Here is a 19,600-nt window from a genome sequence, read left to right as displayed (position 1 = left end):
CTTTTGCACATATCAGCAATGCATATAAACCATCTACAATCTCTAATAACACTTAATATTGAGACACTTATGCTAATGCACGTACACATTGAGTTCCTCCACACATTGACTCGGTTCACAAGCATATTACGTTCCCCTTCATCTGACCATTAGCGTGGATTTTAAACATAGAAAGGCCAAAACATGCCTTATGAAAATTAAACTGTACTAAAAAACTAGCCACCACAGGGTGCTAGAACTGCAAATGGAAATCAACCAGACTTTTTTAACAGATGTGCTGCTTTTAATATCATGACATGATGACGATATTGTGGCAGTTTTAATATCGCGTTATTGCCCGTTATTGTTACATCCTTAAGCCGTTATCGTTACATCCCTAATATTGAATATACAGTCTCTACCGTGCACCCGTTACAGTTAATTATTCTTTCAATTGCCAATTGAAAATTAAAAGAACAAGCGATATACGGATTTGTACATCATTTGAGGATGGTGGTTTACGTGCTTCGCCATGGAAAAACCAAGAAGGCTAATTTGTACTTGCGCAAGTGTGTTAATTCTTAAATTGAAAAGAAATGTGTAATGTTCAGCAGTTTTTACAGGTTGTCTTTTCAGTGTTTATACTTTTTCTATCGCCGTTGACTTTGAACTCTTACCGTGACTTTCTGTCCAGCCTTCATGGTATATTTAGGTGTGAATTTGAAAGTGGCTGTCACACTTCCAATAGTTTTAATCACTTGACAGCCCACCATGGCCTGGTCCTAAAGCAAAGACAAAGATGAGTAGATGAGTATGATGATGCTAAAAATAAATATTTTCTTTTTCTTCACAAATAGAAAAGTGCAGTATTAGATCTTACCTCGTCACTAGTGTTCTGGAGGCTAATAAACTTGCCATCAGTATCAATCTCTTCGATATGTATCGGCCCCGTAGCTGTGGCTGAGGCGTGAGCGATGGACACAGAGCTGCTTGCTTCCTGTTCTTCAACATCAACACGCTTCCTTTTCCCCTGAGTAGTCCGAAGACTACGGCTGCTTGAAGAGACTCGAGACATAGTGACACGAGAGGAAAGGCTGGGAGACAGCTTCAATCTGCAATTCAAAGATGAGTATTAGAGGGTTATTAAATATATACAAGTAATCTCATTTAAACACTTATCACCTGTGTCTTCAATAATTACTACTTATTCAACATAGTGTAGTAAGAAGGTATTAGAATGTTAGTTATATATTGTTTAAAAGGGAGAATGCTGCACGCAATTTTCGCATATCTGCAATTTCCCTAAACGGTGGGAAGGAGTGAGTCACTTGCCCACAGGTGGAATCTTTTTGTGTAAGCTTGTAAAACTGCTTGAGAAACAAAGTGAAAGGAGATGGTACTTTTGTTGAGAAGGGATTTGAACAAGCCACAAAAACCTTATTTTGCAAAAGATAAGTTTGACTCAGTCTGTGTTCTTATATCCTGTCTCCAAGCGGATTTTCTGCTTTAACTCTGACTTACATACATTACATAATAAATACATACATTACATCAAGACAAGGATCATTACACCGGCTGTGCCAAACAGAATACGGTAAAAGCTGTTTTAATTGGCCCACACCTTTCCTCTTCTCCCTCCAGAAGTTTACGGTATGCATTGATCTCCATGTCAAGGGCTAATTTCACATCCAGCAACTGTTCATATTCATTCAACTGTTGCATCATCTTTTCCTGGATTTCAGCCACTTCTCGTTCCTTTTCGGCCAGGAGTTTGCGGCTTGCATCTTTCTCCTTAGCGAGTGCCACCTCCAGTTCGGCTATGCGACCACGCCAACCACGTGTCTGCAGGGGGGGATCAGAGTGCAAGGACAATTAGAATTATACAGGTTGTGCACATCTGAGTCACAATTACAAAATTCAAATGTCAATCACCATCAACATTTTGGTCCCCAATCAATACTTTACCAATCACTTACTATAAGAGCCCAAAACGCCTTTTTAAATTAAGAAGTGACCGGCACCAACGTAATATTCCGTTCTCATGAAACAGTAAATGCTCTTCAGTAAATATGGGCGGGGTATATCCGTAAATGTTGAAAAATCTATATTATATTCATGCACTTTACACTGCATTAACTCAATTTGATGAATTCCTGCCAAAAACAATAGCATGAACGCCATCACCCATTTTCTGTTTCACTTCTCCACGTGTGAATGATGGTGTCCTATTTTAGAGGATGTCTTTGTTTTTACAACATCTGCTGCACAATAAATTGTTAAGTAGTGCACCATGCACTGGTTGCAACAACTATCATTTCATTATACTCATAGGCGAAAGGCAAATAAACCTTCAGCATATTTTGGCTTTGGTATTTCTGAATCTTGTGCTTATTTCACAGTCGTGTTGCAAAACAAACATATATTATGTCAGGTTAATAACACAACTGTAATAGTAATACAGCTGCAGTGGCAGCATCCATTTGTTGACAAGTTTGCAATCACTTTGTGCTAGGGCTGGGCAATATGGCCAAAAACTAAAATCTTGATATATATTTTTTCCAGTCATTCAGGACAATTACGATTTTAAATCGATTTTAAAGGATTTTTGTGCACTTTTTTACTCACGATTGCCACCTCTGGCCTAAAGCGTAACTGCAGCATCTATGTCAGGCTCGTTCATGGTGCGCGTGCGAGTACGTGCACGATCTTAAGTGCACGTCACATGTCCGCTACTCCGTGGGGACACACAGGGACACGCATGACGTCACCCTCCACCACTCCACCCCTCCCCAAAGAAACTGTGGAGTGTGTGGGTCGGCACACTCTACTATTAAGGGAAGATAAAAGCTGATAGATGCAGTCAGAGTAAAACAGTCAGGGCTCTTCGTACTTATCCGGGCAATGGTGGAGCATGCATGATGTCGAAAAAGCTTTAATATTACCTTTTTAAACGGCTCAATGCACCTTTAATAAACCCAACAAACACTTATTTGAAGGTGTCGTTTATTCAAAAATAACTCCCGTGCAAAATGTTCAGACAACAATAATGTAAACTGTATACTGTCTTGTAAACCACCCTTCCAGCATTCTGACACACAAAATTACAACTCACAATAACATTCAAAACTCCATTTCAGGATTGGGCAAATTTTCAACAATTCAATTTTTAAAATGACATTTAGCCAAATTAATTCAATCTATTGCCCAGCCTACTTTGGACATAGCTTGTACTTCTAGTAAACCAAGAGCAAAGACTGGTTGTGCATTTTAAAAGCATCGTGAAATGGCAACAACCACTAAATTTTACTCAACCTCTTTCTGTAGATCTTCCAGCTGGGCAGTGAGGCTCTCAATCCTTAAAGTTGATTCTCTCAGCTCCTCTCGGGCGATGCTGGCTGATGCTTTGTTTATTTCAGACAACCGCCGCACGTTATCCATCTTCAACCACAAACATAAACTTCATGTCGTTTGGTTTTACTGACACAATTAAAGAGGAAGTACACTGAGCTGGTTTCTTCCTGACAAGCAGGAAATTAAGTCACTGAAGTATTGTTTATGTCAGCTCAGCTCATTTATTTTTCCCTGTTGCTTGCCAGTAGTTTATGACTATTTAACCTGAGAAACTAGCCTACGTAATCCTAAATCACGCCTTTATTTGCCTGTATGAATTGTTTGAAACAGGTCATTTTTGGATGACTTGATCCCCCCAAGTTGAGAACAGGTAGCAAAATTGCCAGCCCTTGAGATGCTGGTGGATTTTGCTGCTTAATTCATATTAACGCAATTATTAGTCCGAAACTCCGAATGCCATGTTTAGACAAGTGGGGGTGCATAGAGTGTATTGTAAAGACAATTTTTAGCTTGACTTCACCTTTAACTACTGTGATTCTAAATGATAGGTTCAACAATAAAACAATTAATCAACTACTATCGATTATTGAATTAATCGACAATTATTTTGATAAGCGAGTAATCGTTCACAGACTTTTTCTTTATTAAAATTGTCCATACCCTTACAAATTCAGCCCCTCAACAGTAAATATTCTGATTTCTGTACTTTTCTATGAAAACAAACGGATTATTTTTGTGTTGTATCAAAATAAGACAATTTAACAAAGTTAACATTTTGCCCAATTTATGCTTGTGCAATTTCGGCATTGAATCTGAAAAAAAAGGCACTGATTTTGAATAAAGGAATCATTATAATTATTTTTTAATAGAATTAATTGATTATTAAAATTATCGTTAGTTGCAGCCCTATTCTAAATTAACGCCTTATGTGAAAAGTAGAATTTTTTTATTGGACATACAATATATATATATATATATATATATATATATATATATGAAGTGTGTCCTTGCAGCGCAGCCATACTTTGGCGATGTAAGTGCTCTCCATGCTATCTTTGTAGATCTTCATCTGCTCCTCATTCTGAACCCTCATGTCTGCTAGGGCCAGACTCAGTTTAGACTCGTACTCCTCTTTGCGCCCAGAGTCCAGCTCCACTAGACGTGTCTCGTACCGCTGCAGTGCTTCCTTCACTTCCTGTAACAAGAAATAAACCTCCAACAGTCTGCACTAATGACAACCTCAAGTTTACTATGGTTAGTTTCCTTATATCCAAAAACCTCTAATTAGATATTTGAGAAAGCATCCAGCCTGCGGAAAATTTATCAATCACAGACATGCTTCATATATACATAGTAAACATCTCACAAGTGAGTACAGTATACCTCATATTTCTGCAGATATTTATTTTCAGTTTCTGGGTATTGGGTATCTTCTTACAACCTAGGGCAACCTTATGTGAGCAATAGTTATTTTTTTCAGATCCTCAGAGTAATTTGCCATAATGTGCCATGTTGAACCTTCACTGCCAAGTATGAGTGTTTGAGAGCTATGATACCAAATTTAACACACCTGCTCCCTATTTACACCTTGTAACACTAACAAGTCACATGACACTGAGGAAGGAAAATTGCCATAATGTGCCATGTTGAACCTTCACTGCCAAGTATGAGTGTTTGAGAGCTATGATACCAAATTTAACACACCTGCTCCCTATTTACACCTTGTAACACTAACAAGTCACATGACACTGAGGAAGGAAAATTACTAACGCTACATCAGAGGACTTTGAGAAGATTTGGAAAAGACTCTTGGAAGACTACCATCTCATACTAGCTCACATCTAACGTAGGGCCCGACCGATATGCTTTTTTTTTGCCGATACCGATTTTTTTGTAGAAAAAATATTGATTATCGATTAATGCATAAAAGTTGGGGACAGTATGGTGCCATGCATCCATGGTGTACACACTTTAAGTGAGTACAGAAGTTACAATTGAATTCTATTAAATATCTCGTTTTTCACACATTTGTGCCTTATCTTACCTGTGGGTATGTGTTCCCACAGCATTTCTGTGTGAATATTCGCTATTTGAAGGAAGTCGATGCTAACGTCCGGTTAGCATTTGAATAGGATCCTCACTTCGCTTTTAGCATTTGCGCTAGGCTAGTGATGTTTTAAAAACAAAGCATGTTTTGTATTTAAAAAGACAGTGGATGTTATTCCTATTGTTGTGTGTTTAGTTTTACTGTTAACTCCAACTGGGATGTCATTAAACAGCTTAAAGGACGCTTGGGGGACAACAGAATAACCAGAATACGCTACACACTTAGTGCTAACGCTAGTTGCTAATGCTACGCAAGCAAAATGGTCCATTTAGGGTACTTTCACACAATTCACAGCGTCGGAAACTTCGGTTTTCTTCGTTTATAACATTTTAAGGGGAAAATAATCGGCCATTTGGCCCAATTGTTTTGGCAGATGTTTGAAGGGAAATAATAAGCCAATTATAATGGGCGGCCGATTAATCGATCAGGCCCTAATCTAAAGACTAGTTATTTTAGTCTCAGGCTCAAATTTTACAAAGAATGTGAATTTTGGAGGGTCACTAATTAAAAAACTACAACTAGATTATTTCAGCATTTATTTTATCCACATTGCAATATTATATAATAATAAATGATATCCTGATAATATATAAGTTCAGTTGTTAGTTATCGCTATTGCTTTAGCCTAGCCCATCTAGCTACTTTACAGGCCCTTACTTTGGAGTAAACCTAGGAATGCTTGTTTATCTTGAAGACATTTAGCTGTGGGTGAGGCTGTCCACATTATTGAATCCACTGGTAACACCGCTCCAGCTTTGTTTTTGGCTTTGCGAATGGAAACAACAGGACTTCACCTGACAAACTCTTGGGATACCTCGTGTCCCATTTACACATCACTTAACCATTTTGCTTGTTGGAGGTCCACAGGTTGTTGGAACTTTTTTTGGTATGGTTTTTATGTCAGCTGCAAGACATTTACTGGATCGATTTTACAATGGAAATCAATGGAGCGATATGTATGGATGACCAAAAGTGCCCAAATTAAATAAATGAATACACCATTAAATAATTAAATAAATGTGTTGTTAATTAAATGTTTCATTTATTAATTAAATATGGAATTAAATAAATCAATGTGTTATTAAATGTGCCATTAATTAATTAAATTATTTCATGGTCACTGTGTTGCGGTGTTTCATTAATTTATTTTATCTGTCAAACTCACCCATCAAAGTTTGGTGGGCAGGTCCTAACACCTGATTGGTCACCCTGCTCACCAAAGTCAAGGCAAATCCATTTCAGAATAATGAATTGATGCAGAGTGAGTAGCTAGTAAACACAATTCGATAGGCTGGGTGGCGCTATTGACCTCAATGGGTGAGTTACCATTAGACTCAGATTTACGCTCTCATGAGGTGCTTTTTGAGACGTGTTGAAATGGAAGTCACTTTTTTCGCATTTCCCGTAGTTATGTGACCCCGTCCAGTATATATATATATATATGCAGGTAATTTAATTAATGACATTTATTTAATTATTGGTTTATTTAATTCTATATTTAATTAATAAATGACACATTTAATTATTCCATGACATTTATTTAATTATTGGTTTATTTAATTCCATATTTAATTATTAAATGACACATTTAATTATTTCATGACACATTTATTTAATTATCTAATGGTGTATTCATTTATTTAATTTTGGCACTTTTGGTCCTCCATAGATATGAGCTTGACAAACCTTGCCCGTTTAAGGGCGTGGTTTTCTAAAGGTTAATTGTGCTCAATTTGGAAATTTCTTAGACTTGTTGCCAAGGTTTAGCTGTAAACTGCTGTAGTTATTTTGAGGCAACAATAAATGTACACTACTTTTCATTGTGACAGTGTTCTTCATTGTCCCATGAAAATATACAATTAATTAGCTACAGAAATGTGAGGGGTGTGCTGTCTCATATCATATTTTGATCTGCAACCTAAATGTTTTCGTTGTGTAACAAAAACTAAAATGACTTTGCCGTTTCAATACTTTTGGAGGGAACTGTAGTCGTGAAAGTCATGACAGACAATGCGAAACATTCCACAAGAAGAGTCTCTGATATAGCGGGACCGGGGGTAGCTAAATTACAATATTGTATAGTGGGTTTACTTGACATCCTAATAAATTAACAACTTAAACAAAAAAAGTTAACACGAGTCTCAAACACATTAGGACTGATGACTGTACAACCTCAATTACTGCTAACACACATTAAAATTCTCACCTTTTGGTGCATGGTCTTCCGAAACTCCATCTCCTCAGTCAGACTTCGATGGCGGTTTTGTAAGTTGACATGAAGGAGCTTCTCGTCAGTTAGGAGCTTATTGGTTTGAGCAAGATCAGAATTCAACTGACAAAGAAAGTTAACAGATTATTTATAATCATTTACCAAAAAGGAACTCATTTTTATTTTATATAACGTATGCAATGATGACTTTGTGACGTTAAAAAAAACAAAAAACCGAAAAAGTGGATCATTATGTATGTTGATATACTTTATATTGACATTTAACCCTTGTAATCAAGATAAAAGTTTTTAACCTTATATATTTGTTCTTGCATGTCAGCCATGGTGCCCTCCAAGATGGTCTTTTCAGACAAAGATGTAGCAAGTATGGCATCTTTTTCGTTGATCTTAGCTTCCAAATCTTTCAAACGGGCGTGGGCTTCTGCCGCATCAGATTCCTTTTTATGGTTGCTGGAGAGTAAACGGGGTACATTAGATGAAAACGTGAGATAGGGGCACAGAAAGCACAGTTAAAAGGCAAGTGCGAGATGGTAACATGTGGCCACAGGCATGGACTTACTATTAAGAAAACCTTGGCAATTACCAGGGGCCCTGAGATTCCCAGGGACCCCAAAACGTCTGGTGAAAAGTAATTTAAAAAGATGATGATACGGAGTTATCCTAGTGGAGCGGAAAACACAAGCAGGCCAAAGGAAAGCAAACAGTTTTTAGCAAAAGTACAAAAGGTTTCAAAATTGTTCGTAGTGACTGACTAATTCAGGCAAATATGTGTTGGGTGGGATACAGTTTCAAAATCAAAATAACGATACACTAAGACACGAAATTGTCAGCTCTGAAATGGTAGAACCCCTAAGTTAAACAACCATTGCAACTCCCAGAGTTTGTGCCCAATTCCAGATACAGCCATAGAGCTCAGAGTGCTACCAAAATTCATATTTATTACAAAACGATTCATTATTTTAAATTATCATAATGAAAAAAAAACTAAGCCTAGGTTGAAGATACATTTGCAAGCCTTCTCTTTTTCCCATGATGGTCATCTGATAGGCTGAGCAAAACCAATGCTAGTTCCGTTCAACTAAGAAAAAAGATGGAAATAACGTAGCTCAGTGGTCCTGAACCTTTTTCTGCAAAAACAAAAAAAAGTCAATCCGTCAATCTGATCTGTGCAGCATGGTATGCGGGTAGGGACCACTTACGTAGTTAACAAGACCTAGATGATTTGCTGTAAATCATGTCGAACATGATAATGTACCTTCAAAGACACCATCCCGAAATTATTTTAGGGAAGCAAACTACTCTTACAAATTTGATTACATTGAAATATACTGAATAATATTTTTATACTCAAATTAATAATAATAAATAAAAAAAAACGCTATCATAATACATTTAAACATGTCATATATTATACTTCTTTCTTTTCCTACGTTTTCACCGACTAGACTGTGGGGTCGGCTGCCTTCGTCTATCTTTCCATGAACTCCTATTTTGAACATCCTCTGCCTTTACTTTGAAATGGAGCAAATCCTGATGTACATTACCTTTTCATCTCTTCTTTGGCCTTTCTCTTGGTCTTTTTATTTTTATTTGCAAACTCATAGCCTCCCTAACAGTGTCATCTTCCTCCATTCCCATCATTATAGTATACCGGTATTATGTAATAAATTATACCACTAACCACAGATAAATATCGACAGATCCGATATATAACCGACCGCATCTGTGTTAAGTCTAAAACAGTGATGCCCAAGTCCGGTCCTCGAGAGCCCCTATCCAGCTTGTTTTCCATGTCTCCCTCCTTCAACGCAGCTGAATCTAATCTGAATCTGAATCTAAGAATGATCAGCTCATCAGCAAGCTTTGCAGAAGCCTGCTAACGATCATGAATCAGGTGTGTTGGTGGAGAGAAACAAGGAAAACAGGCTGGATAGGGGCTCTAGAGGACCGAACTCGGGCACCCCTGGTCTAAAATCTTCGCCCTGTCTCACCGACACAACGCAACATGAGTAAAGTGTGTGAGAGCTGGAGGGGATATGGCGTTGTTTAATAACTGGCATATTGACCAGTAAAGCCATTAGCTTGATGGCTCATTAAATTGTTTTAAGATTTTTTTTATATCATACGTCGCTACTTTCAATGTAACCTTATATTTGCATGAAAGCAAAATTGAGTGATAGTGCTTTTTTTTGGGGGAGGGGGGGGGGGGGCAACTGCGCCTAAAACTGGCATAATATTGTTCAGTCTTTAAATGACTGCATATCAGCAATGCAGTCTGATACTAATAATTAGTGATGGCAAAATTTAAACTGTGTTTTGATACGTACGGGAACCAGTGTTGAGTGGGGCACAAAAGTGGGCACTTTACATCCACAAGCAGCAAAGCCTACACAATAAATTCTAATTCAATTCAAGATCACAATCCGGTGGAAAAGCGCTATATAAATGCTTACCAGCTTCGAATGGTTCAAAATAGGACTGTGCAATTAATCGAAATCCAATTACAATTTCAATTACACTCCACAATTAGAAAATTGGCATAATCGTAAACAAAAATAAGATTATTAATACTCATTTTGAGTTGTTTAAATGTATATATTTGCACCTGTTTTTATTTTAAAATGATTAATTTAATCAATTGTTTGCTCTAAAAGGAACTTACATAATTACAGTGTTTCTAATAATTTTTTGTCTTAATATTTTTAAATGTTTAAAAAAAAATGTTTTGTATCAAAAAATAATCGTTTAAATAATTGTGATTTAAATTATTACCAAACTAATTGGGATTTTTTTTTTTCTATAATCGAGCAGCCCTAGTTCAAAATAAAAATGCTACTCACCAGTGCTGTTCATTCAGCTCAGTTTCTAGCTTAACTTTTCCAAATGGCCAGATTTTATTTGTTGCTTCAAATTCAACACATGGAAACATTTTGCTGAAATTACTGAAAAGTGTGCTGTCCACAAGCAAAATCTCACCTTCACTTGAGCCACAAGCTTCCTTCATAACGAGACAGCTGCATGTTTTGCCCCCTCCATTTCTGCAGCACTGCCTCTCTTGAGCGATTACATCATCAATGAATCTACTTCATTCATATTGTTCCATTTCTATAGAAATTTGTGTCAAAAAAGGGATTTGCAATATAAAAAAAAAATCCAATCAAACCAAAAGGGGATTTGCAACTTGTTAGATTAATGCATCTTAATTATCCCATATTTAGTCTCTTATTAATTGCAAAGCATTTATTCAACATTTTGAAATTATTCAACAATGTGACCTCAGAACTGTGCGAGTTGGAGTTGACGGCAGTCACAAAACTTCATCAAAAGACAGGAAATGTGCCCTCATCGCAAGACAAGTGGCCGGAACATTTTTATGGTTGAGAAGCTTTTAGTGTTAAGGAATACTTGAAATGTTTGCATTGTTGCCTGTGTAGTGACTAATTTCTGGAAATGATTGTCACATTGCTGCTACGTATTTCCCCAAACCCCTCAAAGCAGTAATGTCCATATGGTAGGTCAACCCAATAAAAAGAGGAAGAACGACAGAATGTGTCAGAATGGGCAGGAGATTGTGATCTACACATCTCTGTTCATTCTCCTAGCCAGTAATAAGAATATGTACCTCTTGTCTTCCTTCCGTGTCTGTTTATTAAATGTTCTAGGTTAACTCTTTTACTGCCAAAAACGTTAAATAACGTTTAGTAAAAACCCACGGAGGGGCGCCAAAGACGTTAAAAGACGTTCACTATGTTTTTTTTGTTGTTTTTTTGGAAACGGGTGGAGGAAAGCCTTGGGCAGCTGTGCTGAAAGTATCAAGCAGATCTAGTTAGTAAAATGACTCCTTTTGGCCCCTAGATGGCAGCGATGACTCTTTGGACAAGATTAGGTGGGCGTCAGTAGAAGACGTGAGGCGGAGCTAGAGTGTTGAGGCGACAATGGCTGATGAAGCAACAATGGCGACCGGTTGCAAGCAGCTCACGCTTGAGCATTTTTTTCAAAGATGGAAAGCATCGATCAATACTAAAAAGCGCATTGATGTCGACGATGATAATGGTGACTCCGAGCTTGACGCCGAAGTTGGAAGCGTTGACGCGGCCGCTATGATCACGTAGTAAAGCCTCACCGGCTAGCGATGCTAACGCCGGAAAACGCGGAGCACAACCGAGCACTTCTGCACAAGCGGACATTCAATTGGACGATGAAGAGTAGTCGAAAAGCATCGACCAATGCGCATTGATGATGATGATGATGGTGACTCCCGAGGTTGACGCCGAAGTTGGAAGCGTTGACGCGCAGCTATAATCATGTCATAAAGCCTCACCGGCTAGCGATGCTAACGCCGGAAAACGCGGAGCACAACCGAGCACTTCTGCACAAGCGGACATTCAATCGGACGATGAAGAGTACCCCGAGTCCAATGCATATTCATCGGAGGAGCGGGTACAGTCTGATCACGGAGAAGACACTGGTTCTGGACTACGATGCCACCATGAATGGAGTGGATAAGATGGATCAGATCATCTACCACCCAGTATAGGAACTGAAGGACATGAGGAAGCCAGACGTAACACCACCGTAACGTAACCGTAGCATGATCCTGATAGTAGACTTGATGGCAACACACACTGCAGTATATACTTGCTATTCCCCGGAAAAAAACGGCCGGCAAGAAAGTGTAGCGTCTGCACGCGAAGAGGCAATCGCAGTGAAACTAATCTGTTGTGCAAATCCTCCTTGCACGCAGGGGAGTGTTACACAAAAAGAAAATCTGTAGTTGAAACATCCACATATTTGTAAATAGCACCACAGTTGCACACATTTGTAAATAGTTTGCCAAATTGTTGTCAAATTGTTACACTGTTGAATGTAAATAAACGTATTTTGCTATCAAAAAACACTTTTTCATTCTTGGTGGTAGTGTTTTATAGAAGTAAAGCACTATTTAGGTGTTTGTGGCATCATTCATGGACAAAAAGAAGTGTAAAATTCACTAGAGTGCATGAAATAATATCGTTTCACTAAAAGCTTGATTTCTCCGTATTTTGGTCCAAAACAAGCGCATTTGGGTGAAACTAACCATTTTCTATTGTTGATTACTGAAGAACGGAATAAGGTAGAAACAAACTTTTTTTTTCTGATGAAAGATGAGAGTTCAATCAATTTGGTAGTATGTGTGTTTCCATAGTCCAAACAGAAAAATTTCTGTGGACCTTGAAAAATCAGTCAAAATGCTTAAATCGGCTGGCACCCACAGCATCCCTTTTCTGAAAACGTCTGGCAGTCAAAGAGTTAAATGAACCTGACATGAACTTGGTCCTTGAGAGCCGGGTGCTAAAAGACCTAAGGATTCCAGCGGGCGTGGTGGACTCCAGAAAGACCATGGGCATGACACAGGCTCCCTAGAGTGAGCCTGTCCCGCCAGCTGGGATCTGACAGGCTGACGGCATTCTAACGGAGGGAAGACAACAGTGGTGAGAAAAGTTTACTTTCCAGGGGAAAGTGTGAGTGAAAAAATTTGTGCGAAGGTACTGACGCAATAGTGTAAAACCTTGTGAATACTAGTCAATGGAGAGTGAAAGGGAACGGAGCCCAGTAACGTCCGTGTAAAGAGACGATGCCAGAGTGGTGTACATACTTAAATTCCGTGAAACGCTGACAAAAAGGCTTTGTGTAAGTGTGTGAAGCGAATGGACGTTTAGTATCGCTTGATACTTACTTCATATTAAACAAACAGGATTGGAAGTGACAACTCATTGTGGAAGCAAAGGCAAGAATTCTCCGCCCTTTGGGGTAGAAGCTTGAGAATTATCATAGTGATAAATTTATTGTCACCCTGTTTTTCAAACATATCCGTCCCTAAAACACCCTAGGTGTTGACAAACTGGACCAAATTTTCTAAAATAAGGGGGTTGTAATACCTGCCCGTGAATCGAAAACCAAACAAGATAGAGAAATGAGACTTGAGCTGGCGCTAAGAATAAGACAAGGAGAAAAGTTTGAGCCTTAACAGCCTACTCATATTGAGGCATTGTGTGTAAAAGTGTATGTGAGTACGACTTTTCACTGTTTGTCTGTCTGTGAGCTCCTGTATGTGTCTGTCATATTGTCTAAAGATGACGTCTAAAAGGGTTTGAATTGTGTATAAGGGGTTGTTAGCTAGTTTCTAACATAATTGCATAACAAAATGGTAAAAATGAGAAATTTTAGATGTGTCAAACCTGAGGTGCGTGGGCCAAAAGTGGTCCCAGAAGGAGTTACCACCCGGCCCTCAGGTGAAAATTGTGCGATTAATTGTGTTGTGGATAGTAAAGTGAATTGTGTGAGAGTTTGAGTGAAGTAGGTGACTGGTGACAAGTTGTTGAGATTGTGGCAGGCAAATTGTCCTGTTTACTGCATTGTTGTTTTAAGCATGGTAAATAATAAAAGTAAGAGACAAATGTGTGATGGTACAGTTGATTATGGTATAATTAGAGCAACTGTATAAAGAGAAGATGAATTAGTGGATGAATTCAGAGTGTGATTCGAGAGAAAGTGTTTAGAGCAAGTAGTGGTGTTGTTGATGGTAGACAGGTCGGAGGTGTATATCAGCAGCAGTTGAAAAATACATTGTTGAGTGGAATAAAACCTAAAGAAAAGGAAGCAGAAACATTCTGGTTTGGAGAAGAAAAAGAGGTAGTAAGTTATTCCGGAAACAGGAAGAGGTCAAAGAAAAGAAGTAGTAGTTATGAAAACAATAGGAAGACCTGTAATCAGTCCAAACGAAAATGAAGATGTTTGATGGGAGCGTAGTATTAGAGGACATTGGGCTCAAAACTGCCCTCAAAATTACAATACAGATAGTTCAAAATTATTATAGGAGTTGAAAAACAACAACAACAACAAATAACCGGTAAAGGACGACTGTTTTAGTGATGTAGCCTATAGGTAAAATATGATTTTTATGGAAAATAGATCATGTTAAAAACTAATGAATTGATTAAGAAATTAAAAGATAAAAGAATGAAGGTGATGAAGTTTAGCGTGGACAGACAAAAGGGAGGGGGCATTGAGGCCTCTGCTTCTCCCTTAGCCTTATCTTGAGAGACTGTGACTCTCCTCCTCCACTTTCTGTGGACAAGAATTTAGCAAGAGTCCACCTCCTATGAAAGGCTTATGATAGAAATGGAAAATACATAATGTATTCCCCTGTATATTATTAGATACATAGATAACGCAAATCCGGTTTGTTAAATACAAGGTTAGAGAAATCTGCAACTTTGCTTTGAGTAAGCAATGGTGATTTTCAGCTATGATGACTATTGTAAAGTATTTATAGAGGCACTATTGGGCAAATTGCCAAATGGGGAAGGCCTTGATATCACTCAAATGATAGACGCTTTTATGTGAAATTGCAATGACTTCCTAACAGAGTAAGACAATTATATACTCGAAAAGACTATGGACTATTTACTATTACTTTGACAGGTAATGATTTAAACGCTTATTGACTAAATTTGAAAACACTTATTAGGAGTTAAATGTTTTTAAAGTTGTATTACTGTGATGTTTGCATGTATTAACAGACTTGACAGTGACTTATGCAGATTCTAATTGGAGCAACAAAAAATTTAAGTAAGAGAACTGAAGCGAAGGAGTGGAATTTGACTAATCAAAGTTTAGATGAGTCTTTAAATTATGCTAGACATACTGGGACTGTAGTATGAAATAGAAAAGAAAAGAATGTGGTAAAGAAAGCTGAGACATGTTGGTGTGATAAAGAAGGTATGGGAATGTTTGACATACTAGTGAAATTGTAAGTAGAGCAGAAAAGAGAAAGGGAGTAAAGAAAGAGAAAGAGTAAGGATAATGCTGGACAACTAGGAAGTTGTTTGAATTAATTATGGAATGTCTAAAAGTTAAAGTAGAAGAAAACAGTAAGTGTTGAGATGGTAAGAGTCTGCGTCGGATTAGGAAAAGAGAAGAGATGACAATTATTATTATTATTATTTTTATTCTTAACTGTACAGGAAGAGCTGTTTAACCTGCTTCTTGTTTAATTCTGGATAAAAAGTCATTCTGATGTTGGTTTAATGACAGCATGTAAGTAAGTGGAAATCAGAGCAAATAAGTGAATATTACCTATGCTAAAGACTATTTATTGAAGTAAGATGCGGAAGTAGAGATGACTAGTGATTAAGTACTTGCTAAAGGCAGGAGTGCTGATTGAAAGTACCAAATTTATTAAAAGACACACATTAATAAATAATTTGGATTTTCAAGTAAAGATGTCCTTGATGAAAGTTTTTGTAATAAATAACCGTACTATAACAGTACTGTACACCCAAATTGTATATTCTGGTTTAAATTTACACTATATATATTTACCACAAAGGTATTGTGAATGTCCCAATTATAAATTGCTTGGTTACATTTGAAAGTCAGATTTTTACTTACATGGACGACATTGTTTTTATTACATCAAAGAAAATGAATTGAACTGTGAGAAAAAGGAAACAAAACAAAACAAAACAAAAATGTACTAAAAAAGGTAGAATATTGAAAATAAGGTTATATTACACTTTACACGGGCTGATTTTGGGGCTGCGCAATTACTGTGTGAGTTAGGTGGATAATTATGCTTAAGTTATAATGCTACTCTTGAAATTGAATCGAGACACCAATGACGAAGACAATGTCTTGACAAATTTTGATGGATAAATGTGAAAAATGCAGTTTGTGAATTAAATTGAACAATGACAGTATTGGCTTTACCAAAATATTAGAACGCCATTTGAGCAGACAGTTGATTGCTGATATGGTTTAAGACTTTATTTTTATATTTTTTTTTTAGAAAACATGAAGTAGACCTTAAGCCGGTATCATATATTCATTGTTTACAAGATGATTGATATGCATGGTGGCTTTATTATAACTACATATAACTTTGGAAAAAGGCATTACATTAAACTTATGTATATGGTTGTAAACAGCACAAGATTTAGTATGATACAATTAGTTTTAAAATGCCTGACTGTGAGTCTACTATGGGCAGACCTCACACATGCAAATTACAGTGTTCTTTTGCAAATTAGGGCCCAAGCAGAAACGGCTAGGAGGTCCCTATTGTTTTTGTAATTATGCAGTTGTTTTTTTAAATCTTGCTGATTTTGTGGATTTTTTGTAAAACTGTGTAATTTCTCAGAAAAATAAAGGATGTTAACCCAGTGATACACAAGGGAACACTGTAGTGCACCAATTAGAAAAATTAAAACATTCTGTAAAAATTAAGGTGTTATTAATAATTAATTATATGTAGTGAAAGTTTGTTTAAACTGATAGCAACAGAGTTGTTAGCCATGAATGTCTCAACAGAGGGGATACGGTTAACATGGTAACAACACTTTACTACATATAATTTGGATGTTTAAAAAAAAATTGTGTGTAGAAGTGTTGTTATATTTGGATTTGTTGTTCTAATATTCTACAATTTCTGTTAGTGTGTATGGATTTTATTGAATTGAACAAAAGTAGGAAAATGTGAATATTACCAAGTACTGATAACATTTTAAAATGAGTTGAAATTGTTCCAGCAAAACAACTTATGGACATTATTATTATGGCAAAAGCGTTGTGTAAATATATCATGTCTATATGGCATACTAGTTATTTGGAGTAACGAATGAAAGTCACTTTGTAAGTCACATTGTTAAGAAAAAAAAAAAATAATAAATAGAAATAAATACATGACCAAGGCATGAAGATTATGGTCAGATAGTTTGGAGAATTGTAAAGGGAACAGGGCAGTTTAATCTGTTTGGAATTTTGTGTGGTGGACTATTTAATTTGCCTATTGTAAATAACCTATTAAGTAAAGCAGATGAAAGAAATTGATTTAGTAACTGAGGAGATTATTAAATGACGAGGAAGTGAAAATGTTTAATCAAATGCCAGACGACTCTCTGCCTCTGCAGGAAGACCAACCTCCCATCAATGGTTGTGACTAAAGGTCCAGCCCAAGGCAGGAAGGTCCTTGTAAGTGTTGTTGATGATCCCGAAGGCTGTGAAGATCGGTGAACGACCCTCCTGATTCACCTATCGCACTGCACAGCAGGTATCATTGACTACCAGCTTGTCTGGTTGCGGAGCGAAGCCTGACCGAATCAAGGTCAGAGAAGGGGAAAACAAGCAGCTTGTCTAGCTGTGGAGAAAAGTCTGACCAAGTCAGTCAGTGAAGAGGATGGGAGCATATTCAGTCTGCTGCCCAACAAGGTTCCGCAATCGCTGCGAAGTCCAAGGGCCTGTCCATTGTGCTGGAAGTGTCAGAAGGGACAAATCAAGGAGACCGAGTCCATTTCCTGAATCGAAACGGAGGGTAAGATGCGATCGGACTAATTCGGGGCTTTCTTTTGTTTTTATTTTTGGGGCCATTTTGAGGGGGAGGAGAGACAGCTGGCTGAAGTACTAACGCTTAATATTACATACAGAAGCACCGGACACTGTGCTCACTGGATTACGAACATTAGACAATATATACACAGAGTAATAACACATTGATTGCACTTGAAGGACAACACTTTAAATTATATTGTTGTGCTGATAATTATTTCACTAATATAGAAACAATATGTTATGCTCTGTGAGGGTAATATTTTGCCTATTTAACAAATACATGGTATTGATGTTTTAAATGATCCTACTGTCGAAAATCTAACTGAAGTGACTGATAGGTGATATGAGAATTTGAGCAAATATGTGATAAACAAGGGGGAAATGTTAGATCAATGTATCTTAATTATCCCATATTTAGTCTTTCATTGATTGCAAAGCATTTATTCAACATTGCGAATTTATTTAACAATGTGATCTCTGAACTGTGCGAGTTGGAATCGACGGCAGTCACGAAACTTCCTCACAAGACAGGAAATGTACCCTCATCACAAGACAAGTGGCCGGAACATTTTTATGGTTGAGAAGCTTTTAGTGTTAAGGAATGTTTGAAATGTTTGCATTGTTGCCTGTGTAGTGACTAATTTATGTAAATGATTGTCACATTGCTGCTACACATTTCCCCAAACCCCTCAGAGCAGTAATGTCCATGTGGTAGGTCAACCCAATAAAAGAGGAAGAACGACAGAATGTGTCAGAATGGGCAGGAGACTGTGATCTGCATCTCTGTTCATTCTCCTGGCCAGTAATAAGAATATGTATATCTTGTTTTCCTTCCGTGTCTGTTTATTAAATCTTCTAGGTTAAATGAACCTGACAAACAAAAAGGGATTAAAAAAAAAATTGCAATAAAAACCCAAACAAATTGCAAACAAAATTAATGTATTTGTATTTTTTTTAACTTAGGTTTTGTTTGCAACTCCTGAATTTTTCTGTCTTGTGTGGGCGGGGTCTTTCACTGAACCGATAGAAGCCTTTTCATTGGTCAGCTTGGAAGCCGCTGCGACAACGTTCATTGGTCAGCTAGAAATGGGGTGTGACAATGTTCATCTGACTTCTTTTTTTCTGTGCTCCTTCTACAGTTGCCGCCAGCATTGAGGTAAGTATTGCATACTTTTTTTAAAAAAAACTTTTGTTTTAGTTATATCTTACATTTATCTAAAAGCAACCCTTGATCTGTCGTTTATCCGGTGCTTTGGTCTAACCATTACAGTTAGCGTAATCACTCACTCAGCAATGCCAGCTAGCGATCTAGCTCTGATAGTCTGTTACCTGACTCATAAACGAAGCTATGTTGTTGGCAGTCGAAACGCTACAAATACACGGCTCACTGGGATAGCTGTTAGTATGAAGTTTTTTTGTTGGTTTGTTTTTACTCATAAAAGAAGCCTTTGCATTCGCTTCACATACAAGCAGGACTGGGAGTCGAATTTATTTACAGTAGCTGTTTCCCCTACGTCTTGGATGTTTGAATTAGAGATTAAAATCGTGATTGTTGTATTGTTCAT

The 19,600-nt window shown here is 37.4% G+C and overlaps 1 protein-coding gene across 3 annotated transcripts in view; it reads right to left on the bottom strand.

The window, feature by feature from the left end:
* Positions 1 to 19,600, bottom strand: part of lmnb1 (lamin B1) — a 72,130-nt gene that overhangs the window by 31,424 nt on the left and 21,106 nt on the right. For all 3 annotated transcript variants that reach the window (XM_086096247.1, XM_086096249.1, XM_086096248.1), the window contains exons 2-8: positions 7,961 to 8,117; positions 7,644 to 7,769; positions 4,355 to 4,525; positions 3,292 to 3,417; positions 1,601 to 1,821; positions 860 to 1,091; positions 657 to 761 (exon numbers count right to left, since the gene is read on the bottom strand). In XM_086096247.1, coding sequence (XP_085952373.1) covers positions 657 to 761; positions 860 to 1,091; positions 1,601 to 1,821; positions 3,292 to 3,417; positions 4,355 to 4,525; positions 7,644 to 7,769; positions 7,961 to 8,117 — 1,138 coding nt within the window. The remainder of the gene's footprint in view (positions 1 to 656; positions 762 to 859; positions 1,092 to 1,600; positions 1,822 to 3,291; positions 3,418 to 4,354; positions 4,526 to 7,643; positions 7,770 to 7,960; positions 8,118 to 19,600) is intronic.

Source organism: Leptonotus elevatus, chromosome 15, assembly GCF_054856555.1.
Source record: "Leptonotus elevatus isolate MCC_2025b chromosome 15, RoL_Lele_1.0, whole genome shotgun sequence".
Lineage (NCBI taxonomy): Eukaryota > Metazoa > Chordata > Actinopteri > Syngnathiformes > Syngnathidae > Leptonotus > Leptonotus elevatus.
Note: the sequence above shows the minus strand (reverse complement) of the source record. Positions and strands in the feature narration are given on the sequence as shown.